We start from the raw sequence: 26,185 nt of genomic DNA, 5'->3' as shown, positions 1-26,185 counted from the left end.
AGGGTTTCTAGTCGAGACCAAAATCTAACTACGACGAAAATTAACAAGAAAACATATAGCCACATAAAAGAAAATAAGTAATTCAATAAAATTCAAATATTTAACGAAATTTTTACTGACCAAAATTCAGGGTCGTTACAATCTATCCCCCTTAAAATAATTTCGTCCCCGAAATTGGCGCGCGACTACAGATTAGACCAGGTCACTAGACCGATCTCGGAATCATCGACTATCCCCCTTAAAAAGAATCGAGTAGGTCACCATCAATCGAATTAAGCCTCATCACTTGCTTAACGAGATGGGGTTGAAGTTGCTTCCACCATCAAACAGCTTGCTTCGTCGTACGCCTTTGGTAAGGTCTCCACCAACGCCAAATGCAGAACTTCTACCAAATCATCTTGCGGACTCGTATCCCACAAGCGTCTTTAGTACATCCTTGTTGAATTAGCTTGCTTCCTCTCCTAACGATATTAAACCCATTTCCAATAATGGATCAACTTGAACAAAATCATTTCCAACATCGTAAAGCATAAGCTCTCCATTGGACATCAGTAAGCAAGCCCTACGATACTCTTTAGTATTCGCAAAGGCATTGAAAGAACCTTTGCAGTCCCGGGAAAATAAGACCTTGGCAGTGTCGACTTCTAGCGGCTGCTTCCAATACAGTACTGCTTTGACCTCGATTCCATCCTTGGATACCACGTGCCCCAAGAACTTAACCACTTCTAGCCAGAACTTGTCTTGGAATAAAGTTGGCTATCTCAGAGTACTCGTAGTACCATCCGAAAGTGTCCTTCGTGCTTCTCCTGATAAGTCATCGAGCCTTGGTAATGGATACCGATTCTTGATGGTGACTTGATTTAGCTCCCTATATAGTCGAAGCGTCCCTCCTTCTTCTTCACGAACAGTGCGAGCGCGCCCCTATGGTGATGTGCTTGGCCTGATAGGCCCTCAGTCCTATAGCTCTTGCAATTGGGTCTTGATCTCCCTTAGTTCCGCAGGGGTCATTTGATACAACGTCATAGAAATTGGTGCCGTCCACGGTTGGATTCTATGGAGAAGTCTATCTCTCCTAGGGGTGGTAAGCCAGGAAGCTCTTCAGGGAACACATTGGCGTATTTGCACACGACGCGTGGTAATCCCACTTCCATTCTATCGGCTTCTCCTTACTGGAAACTAGCGGCCATCCAAGTAGTTGGTTCTTCCATCTTGATACCAAGTTGTGGATTCTGCTACCTCGATCTTTTCGTCGCCGAACTCGCTGTCCGTCTATCCCCCTTAAAAGGAATCGAGTCCCTCCTAGGGTATAAGTTGTCACCATTCTTCTGATGGCAGTCTACGATCGCTTGACGTGCAGGTCGCCAGTCCATCCTCAGGATTACGTCGAAATCCGCCATATCAATTACTAGAGGGTCGCAAGCTAGGCGCAGGTCGGCTACTTCTAATTTGCACTCTCGATGCACTAGACTAACAGCTATACTCCCTTTAGCTGGTACGTGGCCAAGGCCACACGATCTCTGTCCTGGGTAACTCCGAAGGTGCTAAGGATCATCTTGACCTCATTCAACCACGTCTCAGGGTTGGTGTCTCCGTGAAAAGTTGGGGGTCGACGTTTGCAGAATTCGTTCATCGCTCGGGTTCGGTTCATGGATCCATCGTCGTGGTTTTGGTGGTTGGCGTTCAAGGCAGCAACAAACGCTTGCACGATTCGGGTTAGGTCGGGGTTCGCGTGGAAGGATTCTCCGTTATCGTATTCTAATCCGCAACGCGTATTAACAATCTACGAAGGAAAATCGAAGGGGGTTTTTGTTTACTAAAACAAATTTTCTTTTTGCAAATGGTCTAACTTTCAAAAGCAAAAAGTAGTTTAACAAATAGTATGCAACGGTACTCTTTAAAAATAAGGCAAGTTTTTCATAGATAAGAACATCATACAACATAAACATAGAATTTACAAACATAAACATAGAGTTCTACTTCAAAACAAATAGATTAGAACAAGAATTCCTACTACAAGCTGAGATGGTCCTAATCCTTAACATCCTACATCCCGAAGGACTACAACGGTTACTAGGTTTATTCTAGGCACGCCTAAACAGTTTCTTTGGCTTCACAGATCCTTTGGGGTCTCGTCCTCTTCGAGATTCTCTTCACCTAACAGGTTTTTCCTCCTTGGTTACCTCATTGGCGTTCTTATCACCTTCGACTTCTTCCTCCATAACTCCAACCTCAAAGTTCTCCATCAGGGGTAAAACACCAAAATATTCATAGAAGGCAGACAGGATAGGAAACATTCCAGGAAACCAAGGGTCCTCCTCTACGGGAATAAGGGTATTCTGCTGCACTCTTTGGCAATCTCTCTTTTCTTTAAGTACAGCAGCAATAAAGGTAGGATCCTCCAACATTTGGGCTGTCAGGATTTCTACGGTATTTCTTGGTTGATAGGCTTCGGCTAAAAGATCAACTAGATGTTTCATCTACAAGAAAAAATCTCAACCTCAATTAGGAAAGTTTTAGGATAGGGTTTTGCTAATACTAAGAAAACTTTCGAGTTTCTAAGTTCCACATTCGACTCTTGATTTAAGTAATCATCCAATTGTTCGGGAATTCCCAGCTCAGCCGTACTGCCAATTTCCGTGCCTTGCTTCAATCCGAAGATTGTTTTGACAGAATTCCACCCAATTTGGGACGGTAAACTTAAACTCAATTCACGTTTGTGCAACGGTCAAACTATCTCGTGGTTCTACCCATTCTACCCATGGCCGAGTTTTTGAACCTAAAGCTCTGATACCAAGTTGTAACGCCCCAAATTTTGGGTACGTTAAAAAGACAATTTCATAAAAAACCTCAAAATAGAGTCACAATTTATTGATAACTTCAAAATAGAGTCTGGCTCTTCTTACAACAAATACTCTCACAAGAGTTCAATATTTACACAAATGAAGGGGGTTCTAAGGTTCCTAACTACAGCTCCTCCTTCTTCTCCATCCTAGCCAGCTCCTCAGCTCCAAAAGTCTCCACGGTGATCTGCTTACCCTGATCATCTATGAAATCTGACACATTATACCGGCGTCGCCACCCATATAATATGTCAGGGTCACCAAAAAGGCAACACCGTGAGCTACAAAGCTCAACAGAGTAATCCCATACCCGCTAACCCATACTTATAAACAAAGGAATAACATATCGATTTCCACATGATACATATATACGCAGTTAACAATGACACATCCACATTCGTTAATCAACTATCGTTGGTGTCCAAGAGTTTCGTGTTTCTCCTACGCGACTCATTGTAGACCGTGTCAACATTTTCATTTACAAAACAATCTTTCAAAAACCATTTGTTTAACACACACAATTTACAAAATCATTTGCATTGGCTCCGTACCGCGGATAACCAAGCTACACACCCAACCTCGGTTCCGCCGTTCCAGACTCCCGAGTATCCTCACAATGGTTCCGCCGTCCCGGGTTCCCATTGGCACACAAAAAAAATATTTGCATTGGCTCCGTACCGCGGATAACCAAGTCATACCTCACCATGGTTCCGCCGCTCCGGATTCTCATGGGAACGCACACAATTTAAAAACCCTCGGTTCCGCCGCTCCGGGTTCCCGAGTATTCCCACAATGATTCCGCCGCTCCGGGTTCTCATTGGGTTTTTCAAAACACACCACACAATGGGCTACCATGTCCGGCCACATTGCGGTTTCCAAAACATCTCATTCTTTTCAAAACACACCTTTTTATTAACCACACCCTAGGTGTCATGTTTCTACCTTCTCAGTTCTCGTGTCTCGTTTACATGTAAAGACTCCGCAGTAGGACAAACGTAAGCAAGAATCATCCTAACAAGATCATCCAATTCTATATTACTCATCACGCTCAATTACTACTTATAGCATAACGCCACATATACGGACGCCTTTGGAGTGTATCACTTATGCTTTATTCAAAGCACAACGCCACATGTACGGACGTCTTTGGAGTGAAATCACTTATGCTTTATCACATACCACAAGTAATACAAGCAATTCATATATGCAGTAATCATAACTATCTTAAAGATCAAAATACGAATACTTCTAATCAAACGATAAGTACGTAAGTAAAGATAACCTACTTTATACTTGAGCAAGTAAATAAATAGGGAGTAAGTAAGGATTTCCTTACAGTTCTTCTAGGCGGTAGTCGGCTACGGAAATTACGTCGGTGGTCAGTGTAGGGGGATGAAAACAATTGATGCTTCGGATCAACTGGATTGCAACGGCTTATTCGTGCCTCTTCACCGGAACCCTAGCTCGACGTCTGAACCCTAATCTGCAAAATAGACAGGGGGTGAGTGCACCTTTGCCTCTCGTGGCAAAGGCCCTCCGATGCCTTTGTTAGTATCACGTACTAGCAATTAAACCCTAATTATCAGTAGGAAAGCAAGATTGCAAAGTATTGCGTACCTTTCACCTCTAGGTTTTCCTCATATTTATAGATTCATGGATGCTTGCTGTCCAAGCATCCTTGTTGCCATAGGATTCCTAACTCGTATAGGAAACCCAGGATATCAAGGAGTCTCATTTCCTTTATCTGTTTATGGAAAAGAGTCCTTTTAGGATTCTTTTCCATTAAGAGCCGATCATCCCATACTCGTTGGGTACCTTTCTCAGATCCTATAATCTTGGGATCTTTATCCCTTTATGGGACATGACTACTCTGGAATCTTCTAGAGTATTCCCTCTGCTCCTACTCTCGATTGGAGCTCCTTCTTTGTTCGGCTGTCTCATGGCCGAACAAACTACCTGGACCAAGGACTTCACATGTAACTTGGTCCAAATGTAATCAGAATGTCTCTTATCTGCCGAACAGATAGTTTACACCAGTGACTTGTCATGTCATTGGCCTTTATTCAGCCGAACAGATTGCATGGACCAAGGACTTCACATGTCATTGTTCCATATCGCTGTTCTTCACACTGCCCGGTGATAAGTCTAGTCGTATTTACCACGTGTTCCCAAACATCACGTGTTCGGTAACTAAATGTATCTGCTCAGGAATACCTCCCTACAGTCGGGCAGAGTAACTTCCTACGGTGGTCTCCTGTAGCTTCGAAAGAGAAAGGTTTCTCTCGAAACTTCTACTTGACTATTACTACTACTACTTTTGGATCGAGAGGGTGGTCGAGTGGCGGTTTATGGGCGGCCTAGGTTGAGTTTCTTGAAGAACTCAAGAACTACTCAAGAACATGAAGAACAAAAGAAAGAACAAAGAAAGGACACAATTTTTCTAGAGAGAGAAGTTGCTAGGTGAAGGTGTGTGTTGAATGGCAAACATGGGGTGCTATTTATAGGCAAAACCATGGCTCTCTCTCCTCTCTTCATGGCCGGCCCCCCTCTCTCTCTCTCATACCTCACACTTTGACACTTGTCATGCACTTATGGAAGGTCAAAGGCTAACCCTAGGCTTGCATGGCTAAGACTTGTCCTTGGATGGGATTATGGGAGATATGTTGGAAGATTTGGAGACAAAGGGTACAAGAATTGGTTTTAAACAAGGCATAGAAGTACAATGGGGAGTTAAGTTTGGTTAGGAGAAAGATTCTCCAAGGATGAAGAAAGATCAAGGAAGATCAAGCATGGTACAACCAACCTTCCTCTCTCCTCTCTCTCTCTCTCTCTCTCTCTCTCTCTCTCTCTCTCTCTCTCTCTCTTTCTCTTCTAGTACACTACACGCACACACACACACACACACACACACATATATATATATATATATATTTATATAAATGCAAGAAAGAATAAGAAAGGTACAAAGTACAAGATTTACAAAATCAAATACCCAATAAAGAATTCCAATTTAGGCACATGTTGGAGTAAACTAATAAACTAGTGTACTAATGTACTCTAGGAAGATCAACTCCCCAATAATTAAATCCAATTGGGTACAAAACCCCAATACAAAATAATAAAAAGGTACTTAGGAGAATAATAGGCTTTAAAGGCTACAAGTACTTACATAATAAAATATGGGTACTTCATCACATGGATTTTTAAGAAAAAAAGACTAGTTAAAAGAATAACTCTTTTACCCAATGGATAATAAATCCCCTAACTTTTATTATCCAATGGACAATAGCTACTAGGAAACTTATATAGTAAAATAATCAAGGAATACTTTTAAGCATGTGACAAAAGCCCTATATTAAATATAGGTGTGGTACCAAGTACCCCAATTAAATAAAAAGACTAGGATTCTCCCCATTAAAATAATAATAAAGTACAAGTCAAATCAATTTTATTGGAAGGTTCTCTAGTCACATCGGTACTTTATTTGGTCAAAAGACTTTATTACCCAATGGTTACTAACTTCCCTAGCGGTTATTACCCAATGGATAATAGTTTCCCTTGCGGTTAATAACCATTAGACAAAAGAGTACAAGTACATTTTATTAAAATAAAATTTTGAAAAGACTACATGTACTTTTATAATAAAAAGTTTATTATCCAATGGACAAAAATTACCCTTGTGGTTATTATCCAACGGATAATGGAGGGGTGGGAGAATCCCCAATAAACAAAGAATAAATGTACTTTGCACAAGTTTTTATAAACCATTAAAATACTATATCTTGTACTTACCAAAATATTTTAATAGGAAACCTATTGTCCAATGGATAAAGATTACCCTAACCATTATGGACCAATGGGTAAAGACAAAGGTTCAAAAGGTCCAAAAGGTCCAAAAGGTCCAACTAGTAACTAGGTAAGTTAGTTGCTCGGTTCCTCCAAGTAGTCGGTTGAAAACTAACTAAATTGGTCACGTAGGGTTTCTAGTCGAGACCAAAATCTAACTACGACGAAAATTAACAAAAAAACATATAGCCACATAAAAGAAAATAAGTAATTCTATAAAATTCAAATATTTAACGAAATTTTTAGTGACCAAAATTCAGGGTCGTTACAGTCCAGCTATCACTATTCTCTCGAAACCTGCAGAACTCAGGGCCATGTCTGGAATGTTTAGGGCTTCGTGCCGCCATATGATTTCGCTCGGCAGCATTTCTCTCATGAATGTGCACCATTGATGCACAGACATTTCTGGGTAGATCATGCCCCGCTGATGCATTCGACCGGGCAGGTGAGGCCAATTTGCTTCCAGTGCCGTGAGCAATCCCAATTTATCAGATAGCCTGAGCTGCATGAGTGGAAAAACAAGTAAGGAGTCATAAAAAGCTTGAGAGAAAAGACGAGTGAGAAGCTTCGATTTAGCCTTAGCAGAGAGATGAGGTAAAAACAAAACGTGCGAAAGCTGGAAAAAGGTGAGCTGAGTGAGAGTTAACCTACAGTAGGAGTGGACTACCACCGAACACATCTGTTTGGCCGGTAGAAACCAAATCCAAACCTATGAGTGTCTCTGCCAGAATCAGTGGCACCACATTTCTTCGGGCATCCATTTGAGCTGCAACGCTCACCAGCATGGGGTTGACTTGCCCATTCGGAGATACCAGCAAATAAGCGGCTAGCACGCCGATTGCCAGAGCAGATCGGCGCCGAGCCTGCACGGCTATATCTTCTACGTCCCCCTCTGGCCCATACCACTCCATTAGGCGCATGATGTTGATCTGCCCTCCAGTTAGTAAACTTTCGGCCGCTCCCCGGGTAATGCCAAAACTTGACTGTAGGAGCTTTAGCATACTTTTCCTATAAGGCGGCACAACAATCACGCCCGAGGCTACTCCTTGGAGGTATGCTTGGAATTCCTCCACGGTTGGGCACAGCTCATTAACCCCAAACCTGAACACATGAATCTCTGGGTCCCAAAATTGTAGGGCTGCCCTCAGAAATTCAGGACGAACCCTCACATTGCAGAGAAAACGGAATGCGGCCAGCCTGTGAAACCGGAATGATAGCCAATCTCCAGCAACAAAGGCCGTGAGCCATGGGCTAATCAAGACCGGAAGGTTATTTGCCATTTTGCTTCTCGTGGGACTCTCAAACTGTGGGAGATATGCTTTCCATTAGCAGAGTATTGGCCTCTTTATAGACAGAATACACAAAATGTTCTCCTTTCCCAGGGCAAAATATCCATACAATGTGGCATCCTTTTCTCCAAAGTGAAGGCATCTCTGCACTACCCTTGAAGTACTCTGAGCAGTTAAAGGGTGACGACAAGGCTTGGTCGTCCTAAAAATCTGAAATGGTCAAATAAGGGTGGACTGGCACGGTTCAAACCTCGCGCGATGATCTCATTCCATCGCGCGAGTGTGAAACATCCACTCCATCGCGCGATGGACTCACTATCTCGTGCGATGGTTCGGCCTGCAATTTGACAGATTACACCAGCTACTATCCAATTTTGGTCACTTCCTGTTCCAAGGGTCCTTCTGCAAATTTTATGATTCCGGCAAGTCACTATGAGTATGTGCAACCGTATCCAAGCATCAGATTCAAGATATCGCGTTTAACGAAGTTTTTGAACCCTCGGCAGCCCATTTTAAGTCCAATAACCATTTCGGGGGTTCAAAACTCAGTTCAAAGGTTCATGCTTTTTTCTCTCTAGCCGTACAGGTCATGGTGACCTAATATGACTGTACGGGGGTGTCGGTTTCAGTCCAGGACATAATAGAGTCATGTTTTCCCATCTCGTGTCCTTTTTGTGTCCTTCGTAATGTTTTCGGTCAAGTTTGCGTTTTGAGATGCGTTTCTCGATTCCGTCAGCTCTCGTAGGTCATTTTGCATATACATGACCTCCCGAAAACGTCACTTTCATCCAAGTTAGAGTATTTTAGGTTTTGACTTGTGGAAGACCAATATTTCATTCCTTTGTATCCTCGTGTCCTGGCCGTATCCTAAGGTACATTCTTGTTTTCCTTCTGAGCTAGTTTTGTCTGTGCATATACATGTATTTGTGAGCAGTCTCAGTACATTATCAATGCAAACATGGTATTAGTGGCAAGTGCTTGTTTACTCTAATTCATTACAAGAGTAAAATAAACCGAAAATGCAAATTTTATAGCTAAGCCATGATCTCTCTACGTCAAAGTAAGAAAAGACTACTGTGCGTGCGGCGCTTCGGCCTCTCAAAAGTCATCATATCAACTCGGGCACACTCGCCCATCAAGTCAAAAGGGCACACGGGCCCGAAAGCAAAAAGCAAAAGTCCGGAAAGTGAAATGAGGCTTCTTAATAGCCCTTAGTCTTCTCCGAACCAATCGCCATCTCCGTCGTCATCGTCGTCGTCCCTCTCTCTGGGATCCTGTCTAAAACCAGGATCGTCCGCTGAGTCGTCAGAACCGCTGCTGTCAGACGCCTCCTCGTCTTCTTCTCCCTCCTCTTCTTCCTCTTCCCCTTCCTCCTCGGAGTCCTCGGGCAAGATTAGCCGCTTCTTGCAGACCGGCTCATCTTGCGAAGGCCTTTGGCGCATCTTCAGTTGATACCTCTCCTCAGCGCGCGCCACGGCCTTTCGGGCCGCCTCCTCGTTCGCAGCAAGTGGTTGTATGCCTCGCGTCTGTGGTCTAGTAGTGGGTGGAGGAGTAGGAGTCCTAGCTGCTAGCTTCTTTTGCGGAGGTTCTCTGGCGCTTTTCCTCCTAGGAGCCGCCCATCCATGTGTCTGCATTATAAACTTTTGCACATTTAGTATACATTCTATGTATTATATGTTTGCAAGCAGGTAACACCAATTTCAAAGTCAACGGCAATTAAAGAATACTATGTATCGAGCAAGGCATGCATATGTCAAGTATCGAATGCAGGAATGTATCGTTTTTCTGAAGGATATATCTGAGATCTCTGAGCCGCCGGTGGTGGGTAGCGCAAGTCCAAAGGCAAGCCACTTGTCGCTCGCCTTATCACATTCTCCAGTGCAATCATACGCCGAACAGCCTCATTCACCCACTCATTGGGCACCTGCAAGAATAATTTGAACATAAGCAATTGGGCAATGTTTCAAAACTTTATGGAAGGCTATAGTGTCTTACCGGCACGGTAACGGGCGCTGGCTCAACTCTGGCAGGGGCTAGGTGTAGCTCAGCTGGATTGCCCTGAGAGTCCACCACTGTTATCTGCCACGTCAACTCTGGTGGCCCACCTCTCACTGGTCCACTCGGACCCTGTCTCACGCGACTCTCACCACTACTCTGCGTCACGGTAATGGCTCTCCTCTCCTCAGCAGCTCCACGAGCCTGACTTCGGACCTCCCTGAACTCTTGCACTCTCAGCGGCCCTGACAAGCGCTCTTTCTGGTAAACCGCATAGTCCATGCCAGGACGCAGGTAGCGTGCCAAGTCGGTGTCGGGCCGTGTGAAGATCTCTAACTCGGCCAGCGTGTACTCCCCTGTGTGTGAGGCCCGTGGTGGAAGCGGTCCAGGCACCTGGAACCCTGCATAGCCAAGTGATTGGCGTGTCACTCGGTCACCCAAGTACCACTGCCAATCAAAGGCCGACTCCAGCAGCACTCTGCTCGCTGTCACAACCCTGCTCTTGGCCAGGTATTCAGGCTCTGGTTCTGCCACCCTCCAAGGATCCCACTCTACCTGCACAAGCAAGCAATGCAAGTATCGGTCAGCGACAGCATTAAAGCAATAAAAAGGGATGCATACTCCCGTTTGATAAAGTCATGTCATACCTGTGAGGGTCGGAGCTCATCTAGGTATATCCTGAAGCCATTCAAGTCACCTCTCCCTCTTTTCTCTCCCATGTTCTTCTTGCTCCAGATATGAGCACGCGGGAGGATCCCAAGTCTAGGCTCTTCGTCACTGGAAGACACATGTTCAAAACCTCATAGGCCCAGAGCTGCATAGTTATCAAGAGATCAAATCGTTAGTACAACGCAGAAATATTATTGAGCAGGTTAATTATATACTCAAATAGATAAGTGTACATTGGAAATGTGCTTTACTCTATTATAATCATACCTCCCAAATCCGCCAGTACCCAGCAGTGCTCATCTCTGTCCTCGACGAGTCCCCCATAAAGCCATAAGCTGCGCCAAGTGCAGCTCCTCCCCTGTCAAAGCGTGAGACTGTCCTCAGATCTCTCAGTGTAGGCAAGTACGATAGGTGGACCTTGCTACGCCTATTCGGGTACAGGGTAGCGCCAAAAAGGTACAATAGGTACGCCCGGGCCATTTGCTCCGCCTTCTGCTCAGTCGCCATCTCCTTTGTGAGGTATTTGGTTAACTGTCTATATCTTGCCATCCCCTCCTCAACCTTGGGCACCTCTCCCAAGAACCATTCCAAGGCTGCCTCGTCCTCTTGAATGCCCGAATCAAACGGGATAGGATCACCTCCAACCCTCAAGCCGGTGATCGCCGCAAAGTCAATAGGCATCACCGTCATCTCCCCGAGCAGTAGGTGAAGGTGTTGGTGGTATCCCTCCACCTCTCTGCAAGTGCAACCAGGACAGCATGGTCATTTCTGATCAGGGTAAGCGTTTGTATGAACTCCCCGAAGCCTGCCTCATCCACCAACTGTCTCACCCTCTCAGGCAAACCCTGGTACAACGCCAAGGAGCTGCATGTGCCCCCAAAACCTCGAATGTCTCTCTGCCTCACTCTTTCTTGCATTAGACACGGAACTAAGCAACAAGAGATATATCAGCATGTAAAGCTTTCATTCTCAAGTTCTAGGTAATCAATGTAACCTGGCAGTAGATGGTTGGTTCAAGTTATTATGTCTCATGCATGGCATTCAACGTGAAACTATGGTATCGCCATTCGAATCTACTTCAGAGGCTTACTCTACACCTCTCGGTATTTGGGCACATACATCATACTTAAATTTGCAATCACAAAAGGAAATGAGGGATTCTCAGAAATTTACCTCAGCCCAGCTGCTCGAAATATGGGTATCTTGGTCTCTTAGAACGAGCTCGGGGTCGTACTCCGCCTGCCGTGGCCAGTATGCTGCAAGACCCGATGGTACAAACAAGTGTGGAACAGGTGGCTTGTACCCCTCTGCTGAAAACGGAGCACGAGTCAAACTCTCTGCCTCAGACACCACTGTCACCCTAGGCCCAGGTACCTTGGCTCCAATCCTCTCCTCGATCTCTGCATCCCTCAGAGCCTCCTCCTCAGCAGCTCTCGCCCTCTCAGCCCTCACCGCGACCTCTGAGGCGGCTATCACCTGCTCTCGCTCCTCTCGAGCCTCCAAAACAGCAGCCCCAATCATGGGATCCTCCTCGAGGAGCCGGGCTAGTCTCTCCTCACTCAGAAACTCTGCGAGATCCTGTCTCGTGATCGGTCTGTGGCCCGACGACGTTGCTGCTGGCCGAAACAGTACCTCCTCCTCCAGAACCTCTATGGCGCCCTCCTCCTCGCTCTCCACGCCCTTGCCTTTCGCCGGATCCCTCAACGGAATCTCACTCGGCCCGGCATCCCTAACATCGGCACCTTTGCTGCCCGCACCCTCGAGACTACCACAAACTACCACCGAGCCACTCACGGTCTCGCTCGGGTCCAGTTGCTCGACTCTAGCCCTTACGGCCCCAACCTCCTTTGTCGCGCGACGATCTGACTCCGTCGCGCGATGCTCGACGCCACCACAAACCTCCTGCATGCGGCCCTGTTCGCCATCGCCGCCGCCCACTACCTTTGCACTGGTATCTGCGACAGCCCACGCTGGCGACTGATCCTCTGTTTCGACCTCCATTGGTCCTCCCTCGTCCTCCAGACGATCAACTACTTCCCCGCTGCCCCGGTTGACGCCGTGGTCCGCCATGGATGTTGGTACACGTATGGATTTCTTGGCTTTGGGATAAAATCAAGGGTTAGGAAAGGGGGAGTTTGAGAGAGAATAGAGTTAGGGGGAGTTCGAAACTGCTGTGAGTGGTTTCGGAACATCCCCGTCGATTAAAAGGAAGAAGGCAGCCATGGGCCGGGTCTGGGTTGGTTTCAGACCCAAGCCCTAACAAGAAACCATCGCGCGATAGTCCGGCTGGGCCGTTCACCAAGTTCAGCCTCCGGTTCAGGTCCGATCATATGTATCGCTTTAATGATGGCCCAGGAGTCTTACTCAGGCCATGCAACTAACTTTAGGATCCTTTCGTGATATCCTTTATATCCCAGCGACGATCCATCCGTCCAAATTCAAATCAGCGACGATCCATCTGTCCAAATTCAAATCAGCGACGATCCATCCGTCCAATTTCGAACCAGCGACGATCCATCCGTCCAAATTCAAATCAGCGACGATCCATCCGTCCAGTTGCAAATCAACGACGATCCATCCGTCCAAATTTCAAATCAGCGACGGTCCGAATTTCAAATCAGCGACGATCCATCCGTCCAAATTCAAATCAGCGACGATCCATCCGTCCAATTTCAACTCAGCGACGATCCATCCGTCCAATTTTAAAACAGGGGTCAATCTGCTCTCCGATCCCTCGGTGCACGGTATTTGTATATATTTGCTTGCACTTTTTGTTTAATCGGCTTTTGGGTAGATTGGGTGGGTGTCTAGAAATCTTTGACGTTACCCGTACCAGCCAATGGTGCTCCGCGTGCCGTCAAAGAGGGACTAATGTAGACACCCCAATCTGATTTCCCGATCGTTTTACTTCGTTTTTCGGTTTCTTGTTTCCCCGATGATGAATCAGGTCGAAAACAGTCTTGAGAAAATGAAATGGCTTGAGTTTGGTGTATGTGGAACCCATCCTTAGCCCTGAAACCCTTAAATCCAAAACTGGACGTTAGGTTTGACCATCGCGCGATTTACTGGGTTCCTCGTGCGATGATTCACTTGCCAGGTGGTGGTCGAAGTCAAAGTTTTGACTGTTGACCCTCGCGGGGTTAGTTTGACACTTGCGCGATCATCCAGTCCCTCGCGCGCTGGTCAACACCTGTCATTTTCACCAATTTCCAGCTGGATTTTGTGATGATCAGGGGGCTACAGGCCTATGTAACCCCGTTTCGTCGACTGAACAGCGTTCTGGGGGGCTCCCCTTGCACCACCTCAACCCCACTCTCCCATCACCTTTGGCACCCCACTTCTCCACCAAGTAACTGCAACCAGCCTTGTTGGCTAGTTGTATTGCCTTGTTTGGCCACCAACCAACATCTCTCATCTTTCTATAAGTACCCCCCCATGGTCTATCTTCCAAAGGGTTACCAAAAAATTCTCAAGAAAGAAGAAGGAAATTCAAGCACAAGCACTCCATACTGCACTTATTCCTACATAATCACCGTCCAAGCCACACCACCTCATTCAAGCCATTTTCAAGACACTCAAGCAAAGGTATAATACCTTTCTACTTACTGTTCGAACCCCTGAGGGGGGCTGACAGGACCAAGGCTGGTAATCCATACCAGTTCTGGTCCTAAAGCCAGCAGAGTTGCAAGTTACCGTGGATAAGCACTCCCACGCGCGAGATACCCACTGCATCGCGCGACTATTCTAGTTAGCATGATATGGTTCTCGTGGGGATGGGATCCTTGTCCTCATTCATTTATAGTATTATGCTTTCCTATGGAGAATATTTATGATGTTTCATTGTCTTGTATGCTAAAATTCGTAGTTAAACTTAGAACTCTTAGTTATTCAGCTTGAGAATGCCCCTGGGTTGCTTCTGAATATGTCTCAGAGCCCAGGCATGCAAAGCAGTTCCTGGAAGTCTAGTCAAAACCCTCGCGCGAGTGTTTCACTCTGTCACGCGATGGTTTTCTGATTTCCAGAGATTGCCCTTGCATGGGCAGCTTGGCCTTGGCCTCTGTTTAGTCACCTTTACTGTTTAGGGGTTGTATTTCCAAATTATTGCTGCCTGTTGTAATATTATTTACTTTCAAGTACATATAAACTGTTTGGTTTGCACCTGGGTGAGCACTGGTCCTTCTAGAGCCCAGAAGGGGGTAAAATTCAAAATATTGGTGAGGCATCAACACTCGCGCGAGTGTATGGGACTATCGCGCGATGGTTCATTTGCATGCTGGTTGATCCACGCATGCAAGTTGGCCACCGTTTGTGCTAATCTCATACAAAGCCCTGTTTTGGTACTTCGATCATAAGCGTTGGGTTTTATCCCTCATTTTATTTATTTAGCGTTCCATCCATCCATGATATATCTATCACATCTTGCAAATGTGTTATAATATTAATCCCCGATTAACTGTTCCCCTGCCCTAATTGGCTAAAAATTGATTAATAAAACAGAATCGCAGACAAATATCTTTCGCAAATGCCTTAGTAGAGACCGATCTCCGGATTGGGTGAGAGGGGTGCCATAAAACCCTTCTCCTCTCGTAACCTGGCTCCCGAACCCAGATATGGTTATGACGGACTGGTTCCTTAAACTTTTTCAAATCAAACAACGCGACAAGTGCTTCGAAATACGGTTCCTTGGGTGTCGGACCTTCAAAACCCGAGTGGCGACTCTGTATTTTCGCGAGCGCTTGACGTCCAGCTAAAAAGTGCTCCCGCGAGCCAGCATTTTCCTCTTTAGGAAGGGAACGGAATCCTTTCCTAGAAAAGAAAAGGGCTAGCATGCCCACACCGTGTTTGTTGGAATGCTTCGTGCCGAGGATAGCTTGATCCCCAGCAACGACGGCCTTTCCCGTCCACATCTGCAACGACAACTTGTTCTGTCCAAATTCGATCAACAAGCGGCGATTCACTCGTCCACTTCTACTTCCATCCCCGACAATGGACAACTAGTCCATTCCACCGATCAAGTTCCTTAAGTTTACTTGTCTACTTTGCTAGTATGCTTTGCTCCGAATTGCCTTGAGGGGTGTCTAGAATTCTTTGACGTTACTTGTACCAAGTCGATGGTGCTTCAAGTGCCATCAAAGAGGGGCTACTGTAGACACCCCAATCTGGGCTTCTAGATTAGTTTACTTACGGTTTTTGATTCCCCGATGATGAAATGGATCAAGAACACCCTGGGAATGATAGCGTGTTTGAGCTTTGAGTGTTTGCAAAACCCTTGAACCTAACCTAGCCTAAGCCACTTCAAAAACCAAAAACCCTACTGATGCGCGCCAGGGGCCCAACCATCCCGCTCCGGGGCGCACCATCACGCGCCAGACTCACTCCATCGCATGACAGAGCGCCAGGGCGGATCATCGCGCGACAGACTCACTCCATCGCGCGATGGCCCAATCTCCCACCAACTTTTCTTGAGAAGGACAATTGGCCACCAATGCAATCTCAGCCAGGCCTCGTGGACTGGCTAAACTCCTTTGTTTCCAACCAGATTCACCTCATTCTCTCCTTATAAAAACCACACTCCTTCTTTCATTAAAGAGGTTCAAGAATTTCAAAGGGTTACATATATTCTAGTCTTAAGTTACAATCACTCAAGAGCAAAGCTTGTTCTTTGCTTCTACCACTTAAACTCCTCAATCAAGCCTTCAAACATCAAAGTTCAAACACCTTTCAAACTCAAAAACCAAAGGTATAACTTACCTTTGTTCTATTTTCTATTCTGATCCCTGAGAGGGGCTGGCAGGGCCAAGGCTGGTAATCAATACCAGCCCTGGTCCTAAAGTTGGCAAGGTTTCAAAAACTGTCGTGGTAGTACCAGCGCGCGACGGTCCCACTCTCGCGCGCGACACTCTGTTGTTGCACGCGTTGGACCGCGTGGGGATTGGTTTCCTACTGTTTTATGCTTTTATTTCGTATAGATCACTGTTAAGTATGATAAAAATCACTTTATTGCTTTCTTTAGTATAAACTGCTAGTTTGTAGTTCAATATGAGTTTCTGCTATTTTGGAGTACCCTTGGGATCATTCTGGACCTGTCCCAGAACCCAGAAATGTGTAAACCAAGCACTGGTTAGGTTGCGCCAGGGCGCGGCCATCGCGCGCCAGACTGGCTCCATCGCGCGACAGAGCGCCAGGGCGCACCATCGCGCGACAGAGTGACTCCATCGCGCAACTGTCTGCCCCTGACCAGTGAATGGCATTGCACGGGTAGCTCAGCCTTAGGCCATTATTTTGTCCCCACACTGTTTATGGGGTGTTTTATTAATTTGTAGGGCTTTATAGCCTTTAAATTGTATATTATGCTGCCTATAAACTGCGTGGTTTGTCCTGGGTGTGCACTGGTCCTTCCAGAGCCCAGATGGTTTGAGAATAAGAGCTGTGGGTTTGAGCTCACCGGCGCGCGTGTCTTTGAGTTGTGCGCGCAGGAATTAACAGCACATGCAGTGACTTGTTCAGTGCATACTGTTTCTTCCTACGCACGTCACTCCAAAACAGGGGCCTCCCAGTTTGTTTAAACTCCCATAGCAGTCTGTTCTCATCCTATACTAACTGCTTATCCATGCTATCATTCACATCTTGTAAACATGTTACAGTTTTAAATGCCCGATTAACTGTTCCCCTGCCCTAATTGGCTAAAAATTGATTAATCAAAACAGAATCGCAAACAAACATTTTCGCAAATGCCTAAGTAGAGACCGATCTCCGAATTGGGCGAGAGGGGTGCCATAAAACCCTTCCCCTCTCGTAACCTGGCTCCCGAACCCAGATATGGTTATGACGGACTGGTTCCTTAACTTTTTCAAAATAAACAGCGCGGCAAGTGCTTCGAAATACGGTTCCTTGGGTGTCGAACCTTCAAACCCGAGTGGCGACTCTGTATTTTGCGAGCGCTTGCTTCCCCACTCGCGCTCCCTCGATCTGGGCCCTTACATTTTGGAATCCGAAAATTCCAAGGGCACGCTGCCCATAATTCTGTTGACCCGATTAACTTGAAAATGGGTAAAATTTGTGTGGTCTGAAGATTGTGAAAAGAGTTTTCAGGAGCTGAAAGAAAAGGTTAACTACTGCACCAATATTATCTCTTCCTTCAGGTGATGATGGGTTTGTTATTTATAGCAATGCTTCTAGACAAGGATTGGGTTGTGTTTTGATGCAGCATGGCAAAGTAATTGCATACGCCTCTAGACAACTGAAACCTCATGAACATAATTATCCCACCCATGATCTGGAATTGGCTACTATTGTTTTTGCATTAAAATTGTGGAGGCATTATTTGTATGGGGTAACATGTGAAGTCTACACCGACCATTAGAGTTTGAAATATCTGTTCACGCAGCGGGAGTTGAACTTGAGACAACGTAGATGGATGGAGTTAGTGAAAGACTATGATTGCACAATTCAATATCATCCGGGTAAAGCCAATGTAGTAGCTGATGCTTTGAGTAGGAAATCTGCGGGCAATTTGGCTTCTTTGCGCGGCATACAAGAGAATTTACTTGCTGGTCTACGTTCCTTGCGGGTAAAACTTTCCATTAATGGAGCGGCTCTACTAGCTAGCCTTACTCTTAAACCCCTTTTGGTCGATCGTATTCGAGAAATGCAACAATCAGATGAGAATTTGGAAGGGATTAAGAAAAAGGTTAGAAAAGGAAAACAGAAGGACTTTGCAGTGAGAGATGAAAATGTTTTGTATTTTGGGAACCGGTTATGTGTACCTAATGATCTGTCTTTGAAAAGAGAAATTCTTGAGGAGGCTCATAGTAGCACATATGGGATGCATCCTGACGGTACCAAAATGTATCGTGACCTTTGAGAGAATTACTGGTGGGCTGGTATGAAGCGTGAAATTGCTAAATTTGTATCTGGGTGTTTGATATGTCAACAAGTGAAGATAGAACATCAGCATCCTATAGGTTTGTTGCAACCTCTTCCTATTCCGGAATGGAAACGGGAACATATTACTATGGATTTTGTCCTAGGATTACCTCGAACCAAAACAGGAAATGATAGTATATGGGTAATCGTGGATAGACTTACTAAATCTGCACATTTCTTAGCCGTTAAAAACACATATTCATTGGATAAACTTGCTAGCTTATATGTGAATGAAATTGTTCGTCCCCATGGCGCTCCAGTTTCTATTGTTTCAGATAGAGATCCCAGATTTACTTCATGATTTTGGCCTAGACTTCAAAATGCTATGGGTACTACTCTGAAATTCAGTATAGGGTTTCATCCTCAGACTAATGGACAGTCCGAGCGTACAATCCAAACTTTGGAAGATATGTTGCGAGCTTATGTACTTGACTTCAAGGGTAGTTGGGATCAATATTTGTCTCTTATTGAATTTGCATATAACAATAGTTATCAATCAAGCATTGGCATGGCACCATATGAAGCATTGTAAGGCCGAAAATGTAGGACTCCAATGTGTTGGGGTGAAGTGGGTGAAAGGAAATTGGTAAGTGAAAAGGAGTTTCTAGGTCCAGAATTAGTAAAAGTTACTATTGATAAGGTAAAAGTTATTCAAGAACAGCTAAAGGTAGCGCAAAGTCGACAAAAAAGTTATGCCGATACAAGACGAAGAGACTTGGAGTTTAATGTGGGCGATCAAGTATTTGTCCGAGTATCGCCATGGAAAGGGCGGTTAAGATTCGGTAAAAAGGGTAAATAAAGTCCAAGATATATCGGGCTTATGAGATTGTAAAACGGGTGGGCTCGATAGCATATCAGCTAGATTTACCTTCAGAATTGGCTAAGATGCATGACGTTTTTCACATATCCATGCTTCGTAAGTGCAAAGGAGATTCATCTAATTTGATTCCTCAAACAGTGGAATTGAAGGATGATATGACCTATGTGGAACAACCAGTTCAGACTTTGGATCACAAGGAACAAGTCCTTTGCAACAAAACCATACCGTTAGTAAAGGTACTGTGGAGGAGTCGTTCAACAGAATATGCAACATGGGAAGCTGAAATTAACATATGGAAGCAATACCCTCATTTATTTGGACAAGGTAAGTAAATTTTGGGGACGATATTTTATTAGGAGGGGAGAATTGTAACACCCTTTTCGAGCATGCACGTTCATCGCATATGACATTTAACTTTATGTTACATAGGTCATGCTATTTGATACACATGTAGTGTTATGATTCACATATCATTCATTAATTGTTTAGCAATACATGATTACACTTGTGAATTTAATTAAGTTAATTAAAAGGGATTGGACTTGGTAGGTGGAATGAAGGGTAAAGATGAGTTATGGCCCATTTGAACCCATACACCCAACCTCATGGGATAATTCTTTCCTAATAAATCTTCTACGTTGTTTCATTGTTTCCTCCGTCCCACCTTTACTGTAAACACACACAGAGAGAGAGAGAGAGAGAGAGAGAGAGAGAGAGAGAGAGAGAGAGAGAAAAGGTGAAGAGAAGAAGGGGAAAATTAGGGAAAATCTGGTTGGCTTTGAATTCAAGATTAGACTTGGTAATTCATTCTTCTTATTCTTGAATATCGTATTTCTTGATTCAAATACCATGCTTTGATTCTAGAATTCATGCTCTAGATGTTGATTTAGGTTGAACTTGGATTTGGGTTGAAATCTTAAAGAAGCTCAAGAACCCTAATTGAACCTCTTGAATTTCATGCTTAGAACTTGTTTTGATGCATGAATTTGAGGTTCTTGAAGTAGCTCTTTAATATATCTGAGTTTGAGCATGATTAGTAAGGTTTTGATGTGAGTTTGAGTTATTTTGGAAGGGTTTCAGAGTTGGAAATCGAAGGAAGAACAAGATGTAATTTTTTGGAAAATCTGCAGAATTGGGAAATCTTGAATCTGACCTGATTTTGAGGATTTTTGTTGAGGTAGTTCCTAAACTCCAAAAACTATGAGATGTTTATTGAGAGCTCCTCTGTGAGTCTTCTATCTACAGTAACAATTTCAAGATCTAGTTCAAAGTATTGAGCTCTATAGAAATTTTTAACCTAGTATCACTCAAATTCGGAATTGAGCAGTCTGCACCAACACAAGTTGGGAAAACAGTCATATCTCCTAGCTCAAGACTTGAAAACACATTCCACTTGCTTTTCTGAAAACTAGACATGTAGAGCTTTCCATCAGTGAAACCCATGCGTTGTAGTTATGTCTGAGCAATAACAGAATTTCTGTTAAAGTTTACTCAAAATCTGTCTCTGCACTAGTTTTAGTATTATGTTAAGTTATAATCGCGAGGCCGTAGTAAGGTTACCCGAACTCCATTTTTTATAAATGGCCTGTTGATTCGAAGAGGAAGAAGTTAACTTTTCAACGGTTTAAGTGAAATTCTTAGAATTCACGATTATGTATTGGATATAGTCAGAACTGTACACATTGGCCATGGACTAAGCCTTATTCTTGGAAATTCTTCTATCAAACCTCATTGAATCAACTTTGGAGCATTGAAACACATCATCCATCATTTTTATTGCATTGGTCTCATTCAGTATCATACTAAGGATGGAGATTAAAAATAAGATCATGTGCTAGACTTATTGATGCATTTTACTTGCATTTTAACATGAGTTGGAGGTTGAATTATACTAAGTGTAGTGTCATTCATATTCTAGGATCGGGGGACGAGTCTCCACCTCAAGGTTGAGAAGGAGGCTTTTCTCTTTTGTCTTTTGGATCTCTAAGGTGAGTGTGCTATTTCATTGAAGTGGCTAGCTAAAAATAAACTTATACTTTTTCTGCAAATGTTGGGAATTTTTGACAGTTGTGGATATGGATCAAGTTGCTTGAAACATGATTTTATTTCACGAGCATGCCATAGCTGTATTGTTGGTTGGAATTGTTTTCTTCTTGATGTACACAAAAATGGTATAAATTGTCTGTTTGCTGTACACAAACAAGGTATAAATTGTTGGAAGTACACAATTCACAGGGTCATGGTACCATCATAACTCTTGGTTGAGAGGAAAGCAACCCTTTGGCTTCTTGAAATATTGTTGCTTACTTAATGGTTTGTGAAAAATAGTATGTTTCTTGCTAAATATGATTAGAAGCATTACTCGACCCATGTTTGCTCGTGTAAACTGTTTTATGTTTTCTGCTTGAATGAAGTAGTAACACTCACAATCCTTTCAGGTAGCTGAAGTAGAGTTTTGGTCCACTATTGGTCTGACAGGCTGTAGGAGTGGAGGTGAGGGGCGACTTGGTGTCCTTCTGGCGTAGTACATTTTATGATACAAATTTTTGGGGAGTTGTTGTAGCTTTTGTGGATGCAACTCATCTTGTATAGTTCTCTTTGTTAATTTTGTTCTAGAAGCCGGATGTAATCTACTTAGTCGACCTTGTCTTGCATTTATGGAATGAATCTTATTATGGTTGATTCTTAGCTTTCATTAAGACAGTTTATGCTAATCATCCGAGAGCGGGTCGTTACAACACAACTCTTTCAAGTATTTGGCATAGGACGGTGTTTGCTTGATAGCATCAATGGAATATTGATCTTAACTTGATTGAAAAGCTCATAAATTGCCATATGAGAATCCGGTTGGGCCGGCAACTTTAACCGATGAGAATACAGTGCTGGAATTGGTGAAACGTGCTGTGAATCACTTTCCTTTGACTTCCCTTTCTCCTTTACCATAAGAGCTTGCTTGGGAGAGTCCCCATTTGTTGTAGTTGGCTTTGAGGGTACCCAAAAAGGTAGTAGAATAGGCGTCATTGGCAGCTCCACTTGAGCATTGTCAACCGTCTTCCCACTTCTCAAAGAAATAATAGCATTTGCTTGCTCGGGGATAATCACCGAAGAGCTTTGCACAAAGTGTTGGCCTTGGAGGTTAGGTTGAGGCTGAGACGGGAACTTCCCTTTCTCTTGTTGTAAAACACCAATCGCGGTAGTCAATTTGCACACTTGATTTTGAATGTCGTTCATAGCTTGAGTAGTCTGCTCATTGGTAGTGGCTTGCATTTGACAAAACGCGTTCATAGTGTCCTCCAACAATCTCCGCTGAGGAGGTGGTGCTTGTTGTTGCTAAAATTGGTTTTGCCCTTAAAATTGACCGGATGGTATAAATCCTGGTGGTCCTTGGATTGCAGGGAACCGTGGTGGGCCTTGAAGCCGAGGTTGCAGCCAAGTTTGATTCTAAACGGGAGGAGCTTGCGAAGTCGACGAGCCTCTTGCCTCATTTTGATTATTCCAACGGAATGCTAGATTGGAACACAACCCCAGATTGGAAGTATTAGAATATGGATCCCAACTGTAGGGAGGTATTCCCGAACGGGCCCAAATAGGGTCCGTACACGTGATACATGGGACCATGGTCCAAGTAAGACGGGATACGTTGTTGTGCAAGACGGTGGAAAGCGATATGGACCAGTGGACATGAGAAGTTATAGGTCCATGAGATTGATAAAGAACCAATGACATATGTAGTCACTAGTCCAAGTAGTCTGTTCGGCAGTGAGAGGGCCGAACAGGAGGAGAATGATAGGGAAGGCAGCCTTAGATGCACCAAACACTCTGGAAGGTTCCAGAACAGTGGAGTTCCGTAAAGGAATAAGATCTTGAGAATATATGATCAAGGCAAGATACCCAACGGGAATGGGATGTTCGGCCAGTTATGGAAAAGAGTCCTACAAGGACTAAGGTAATGAATTGATAAGGGAACGAGAATCCAAGATATTCTGGGTTTCCTATACGAGGTAAGAAACCTAGGGCAACACGGATACTTGGGCAACAAACATCTATGAATCTATAAATATGAGGTAAACTTGGAGGTAAAAGGTACACAATACATTGTATTTAGACAATACTTCCTATTGATATTTAGGGTTTTCTGCTAGTACGTGATACTAACTTTGGCATCGGAGGGCCTTTGCCACGAGAGGCAAAGGTGCGCTCACCCCTTGTCTATTTTACAGATTAGGGTTCCGACGATGAATTAGGGTTCCATTGAAGAGGCACGATAAGCCGTTACATTCTTGTGTTGTTCAAAGCACCATTCGTTTTTGTCCACTTACACCAACGTTGGTTCAGTGCACACCTCTTCCGCGGGGAGTTGACTAAAGTGGTGCCGGAGGGCAGGAATAGTATGACAATTGCCGGTCGAATGTCCCACCGTCTCACAAATCACACATGTCTCCTCCACTTGATGAACTTCATTTACCTCTTTCACTTGAAGTGCGTCCAACTTCATCTTATCCAATTTTGACGACAACTCTTCCAGCTTTGACTCAAAAACATTGTGCTCGCTTACCGAAAAACTTGCCAGAGCCACTTAGGCCTTGGTTTCTCATCGCCTGCTCGCCCGAATCTATGTATTGCCAAGTCTGAGCCCTCTCCGCCAAAGCATCCAAGAACTCCTAAGCATCATAGGGATTCTTTCCCATAAAGTTGCCACTCCCCATCGTGTCAAGGAGCTGCTTGCTATCCCGAGTGCAACCCAAATAGAAATAGTTAATCAATAGGTACATAGGGAAATTATGATGTGGAACAGCTGCGAGTAAATCCTTATAGCTCTCCCAATACTTGTAAAAGGTCTCCCCATCCCGTTGCTTAAAATTCTGAATTTGGTCCATGAGAAGCTTCGTTCGGCTCACCGGGAAAAACTTCGTGGTAAACACATCCTGGACTTCACCCCAAGTACGTAAAGATCTTGGCTTCAAAGATTGGAACCACGATTTGGCCTTATCTTTGAGAGAGGAAGGGAACAACTTTAATCGTGCTTGATCTAGTTGCCCCGGGCCGGTCACAAATGTGCTGACAATGGTGTCAAATTCCCGAATATGAGGATAAGGATCCTAAAGTTCATGCCCCCAAAACTCAGGTATAACCTGTTGATATTCTAGCTTGAAAGCAAATGCATTGGCGGCCGTGGTGTTCAGAATTACTATCGGTGAAATGTGCGGAGCCCTTTTCGGAGTTAGATAATCCCACAAAGTTTAAGCCGGTGGATCTGCCATTGGCCTCAAAGGAGGAGATAAGGAGATAACTCACGCGGTGGAGAATATGCCTGGATGATACTACGTACCCTCGGAGGAGAAGCAGACCTATGCTGCAGATTTGAAAAGGGGCTATGATAGACGTTGAGCATACAACCTGCACAAAACTAGTTAACAGACTAGAGGGGCTACGCCGCCGCCTCATTCACAAAACAGTCTCTTAGGGTTATGCCACCTCCACTACTATTTAAGCAAGAAAAACAGTAAAAAGGCAATTGATGCTCAAGTTAGCTTCGTTACACCTCACGTCGAATTGGTGGCTCAGTTAGAGGTTTTCGCTAAGTTGAGTTCAAGTTACACAAAGGAAAATAAATGAACTACTTCGAATGGTTTGTCGATCCTCCAAATAAGCTATAGTACAAATCCCAGCAACAACGCCAAAAATGCTTATCACCACAACCTCGCCTTTAAATAAGGTTGGAAAACCCCAAGTGTAGGCTTTGATAGCATAATAAACCGGTAACACTGGAATCGTACCACAGGGAATCAAAGATAGCTTAATCGGATTGTAGGTTTTATATGGTGGGATTCGGCGTTTAAAACGGCCAACTTGGTTCTGCTAAAAACGGTGGAAATGCCAAGTAAAAAGACTAGAAAAGCAATTTGTACTTAGATAAAACAAGCGGCAAGGTCTAGGGGATTAAACCGCCCGATTACTTAGCCGATTTAACCGTTCTTTCTAACAACTCAAGCTCAAGACATAGACAATCTTGAAGCTAAAGTACTCAACGTTAAAAGCCGAGAATAATCATGGTTTTAGCTCGAAAATGACTTAATCTCATTTAGAAGAAATTTAACTCAAACGCCGGGAGTGTTAAAAGCCCTAAGCCCTGTGTGCCAACTGAAGGTTAAAACTCTAAGCATCACACGATCAAAGAAGGTATTAGCCCCTTTGGTTTGTCCAAGAATTAGAGATTAAGCCTTCTCCTTACTAAAATCATGATCAAGTCAAAGAAGAACCATTAAAACATCTAAGCCTTAGGAAGATATCACCCCATGACCAAGCCTAAGTGACTACTCAACCATTAAACAAGAGTAAAGCATGCTAGGAAATTAAGACATTAGATTTGACCGATAAAAACGAAAATAAACTTGATAGTAATAAGGATCTAGTCCGTACAAGCAACTTTAATAAACGGAAAAATAACAAACAACAATTACCTTAAGATGTTCTTGAAGAAATTAGCTAAAAAACTTGGAAAGCATTAATGGAGTTTTTGTTAGGAAAGAGAAAAGACTTGAAGCTAGGTAGGTGAGAGAGTAAAGAAGAGAGAGGGTAGCCCTATTTATACAAAGTGACCCCTTTCTCTCAGCCAAATATCTGAAAATATACCAAAAGTGGAAAACATTCCATAAGTGGAAAATCCAAAAAGTAAAAAAGATCTACAGAAAAGCATCCGTATCGATACGACCCTTTTTCCCGTATCAATACAACATTGAAATGGCCTTTCTCCGAACTTCCTGTTTCCTTATGGTATCAATACGGCAATTTTGCCCATA

At 44.1% G+C, this 26,185-nt stretch overlaps 2 protein-coding genes across 2 annotated transcripts; both read left to right on the top strand.

Annotated features, from left to right (window-relative positions):
- The first annotated feature begins 17,795 nt into the window (after nt 1-17,795).
- LOC131336008 (uncharacterized) lies at nt 17,796-18,525 on the top strand. Its single transcript, XM_058371618.1, has one exon. It carries the CDS (start codon nt 18,057-18,059, stop codon nt 18,501-18,503), a length of 447 nt encoding a protein of 148 aa, XP_058227601.1. The 5' UTR covers nt 17,796-18,056; the 3' UTR covers nt 18,504-18,525.
- A 593-nt stretch (nt 18,526-19,118) lies between these two features.
- On the top strand, nt 19,119-19,828 carry LOC131329482 (uncharacterized). The gene is made up of 3 exons (XM_058362620.1): nt 19,119-19,356; nt 19,524-19,709; nt 19,815-19,828. The coding sequence occupies exons 1-3, from the start codon at nt 19,119-19,121 to the stop codon at nt 19,826-19,828; spliced, it is 438 nt and encodes a 145-aa protein (XP_058218603.1).
- Nucleotides 19,829-26,185: the final 6,357 nt, after the last annotated feature.

Source organism: Rhododendron vialii, chromosome 1a (genome assembly GCF_030253575.1).
Source record: "Rhododendron vialii isolate Sample 1 chromosome 1a, ASM3025357v1".
Lineage (NCBI taxonomy): Eukaryota > Viridiplantae > Streptophyta > Magnoliopsida > Ericales > Ericaceae > Rhododendron > Rhododendron vialii.
The sequence above is the reverse complement of the archived record's forward strand: the minus strand, read 5'-3'. Positions and strand labels throughout refer to the sequence as shown.

Bases quoted from the DNA above. Each gene is read 5' to 3' on its own strand.
- LOC131336008 (XM_058371618.1), top strand. From the start codon at position 18,057: ATGGAGTTAGTGAAAGACTATGATTGCACAATTCAATATCATCCGGGT.
- LOC131329482 (XM_058362620.1), top strand. From the start codon at position 19,119: ATGTGTTGGGGTGAAGTGGGTGAAAGGAAATTGGTAAGTGAAAAGGAG. The intron at 19,357-19,523 runs GTAAATAAAGTC...TTCCTCAAACAG, and splicing joins GTTAAGATTCGGTAAAAAGG to TGGAATTGAAGGATGATATG.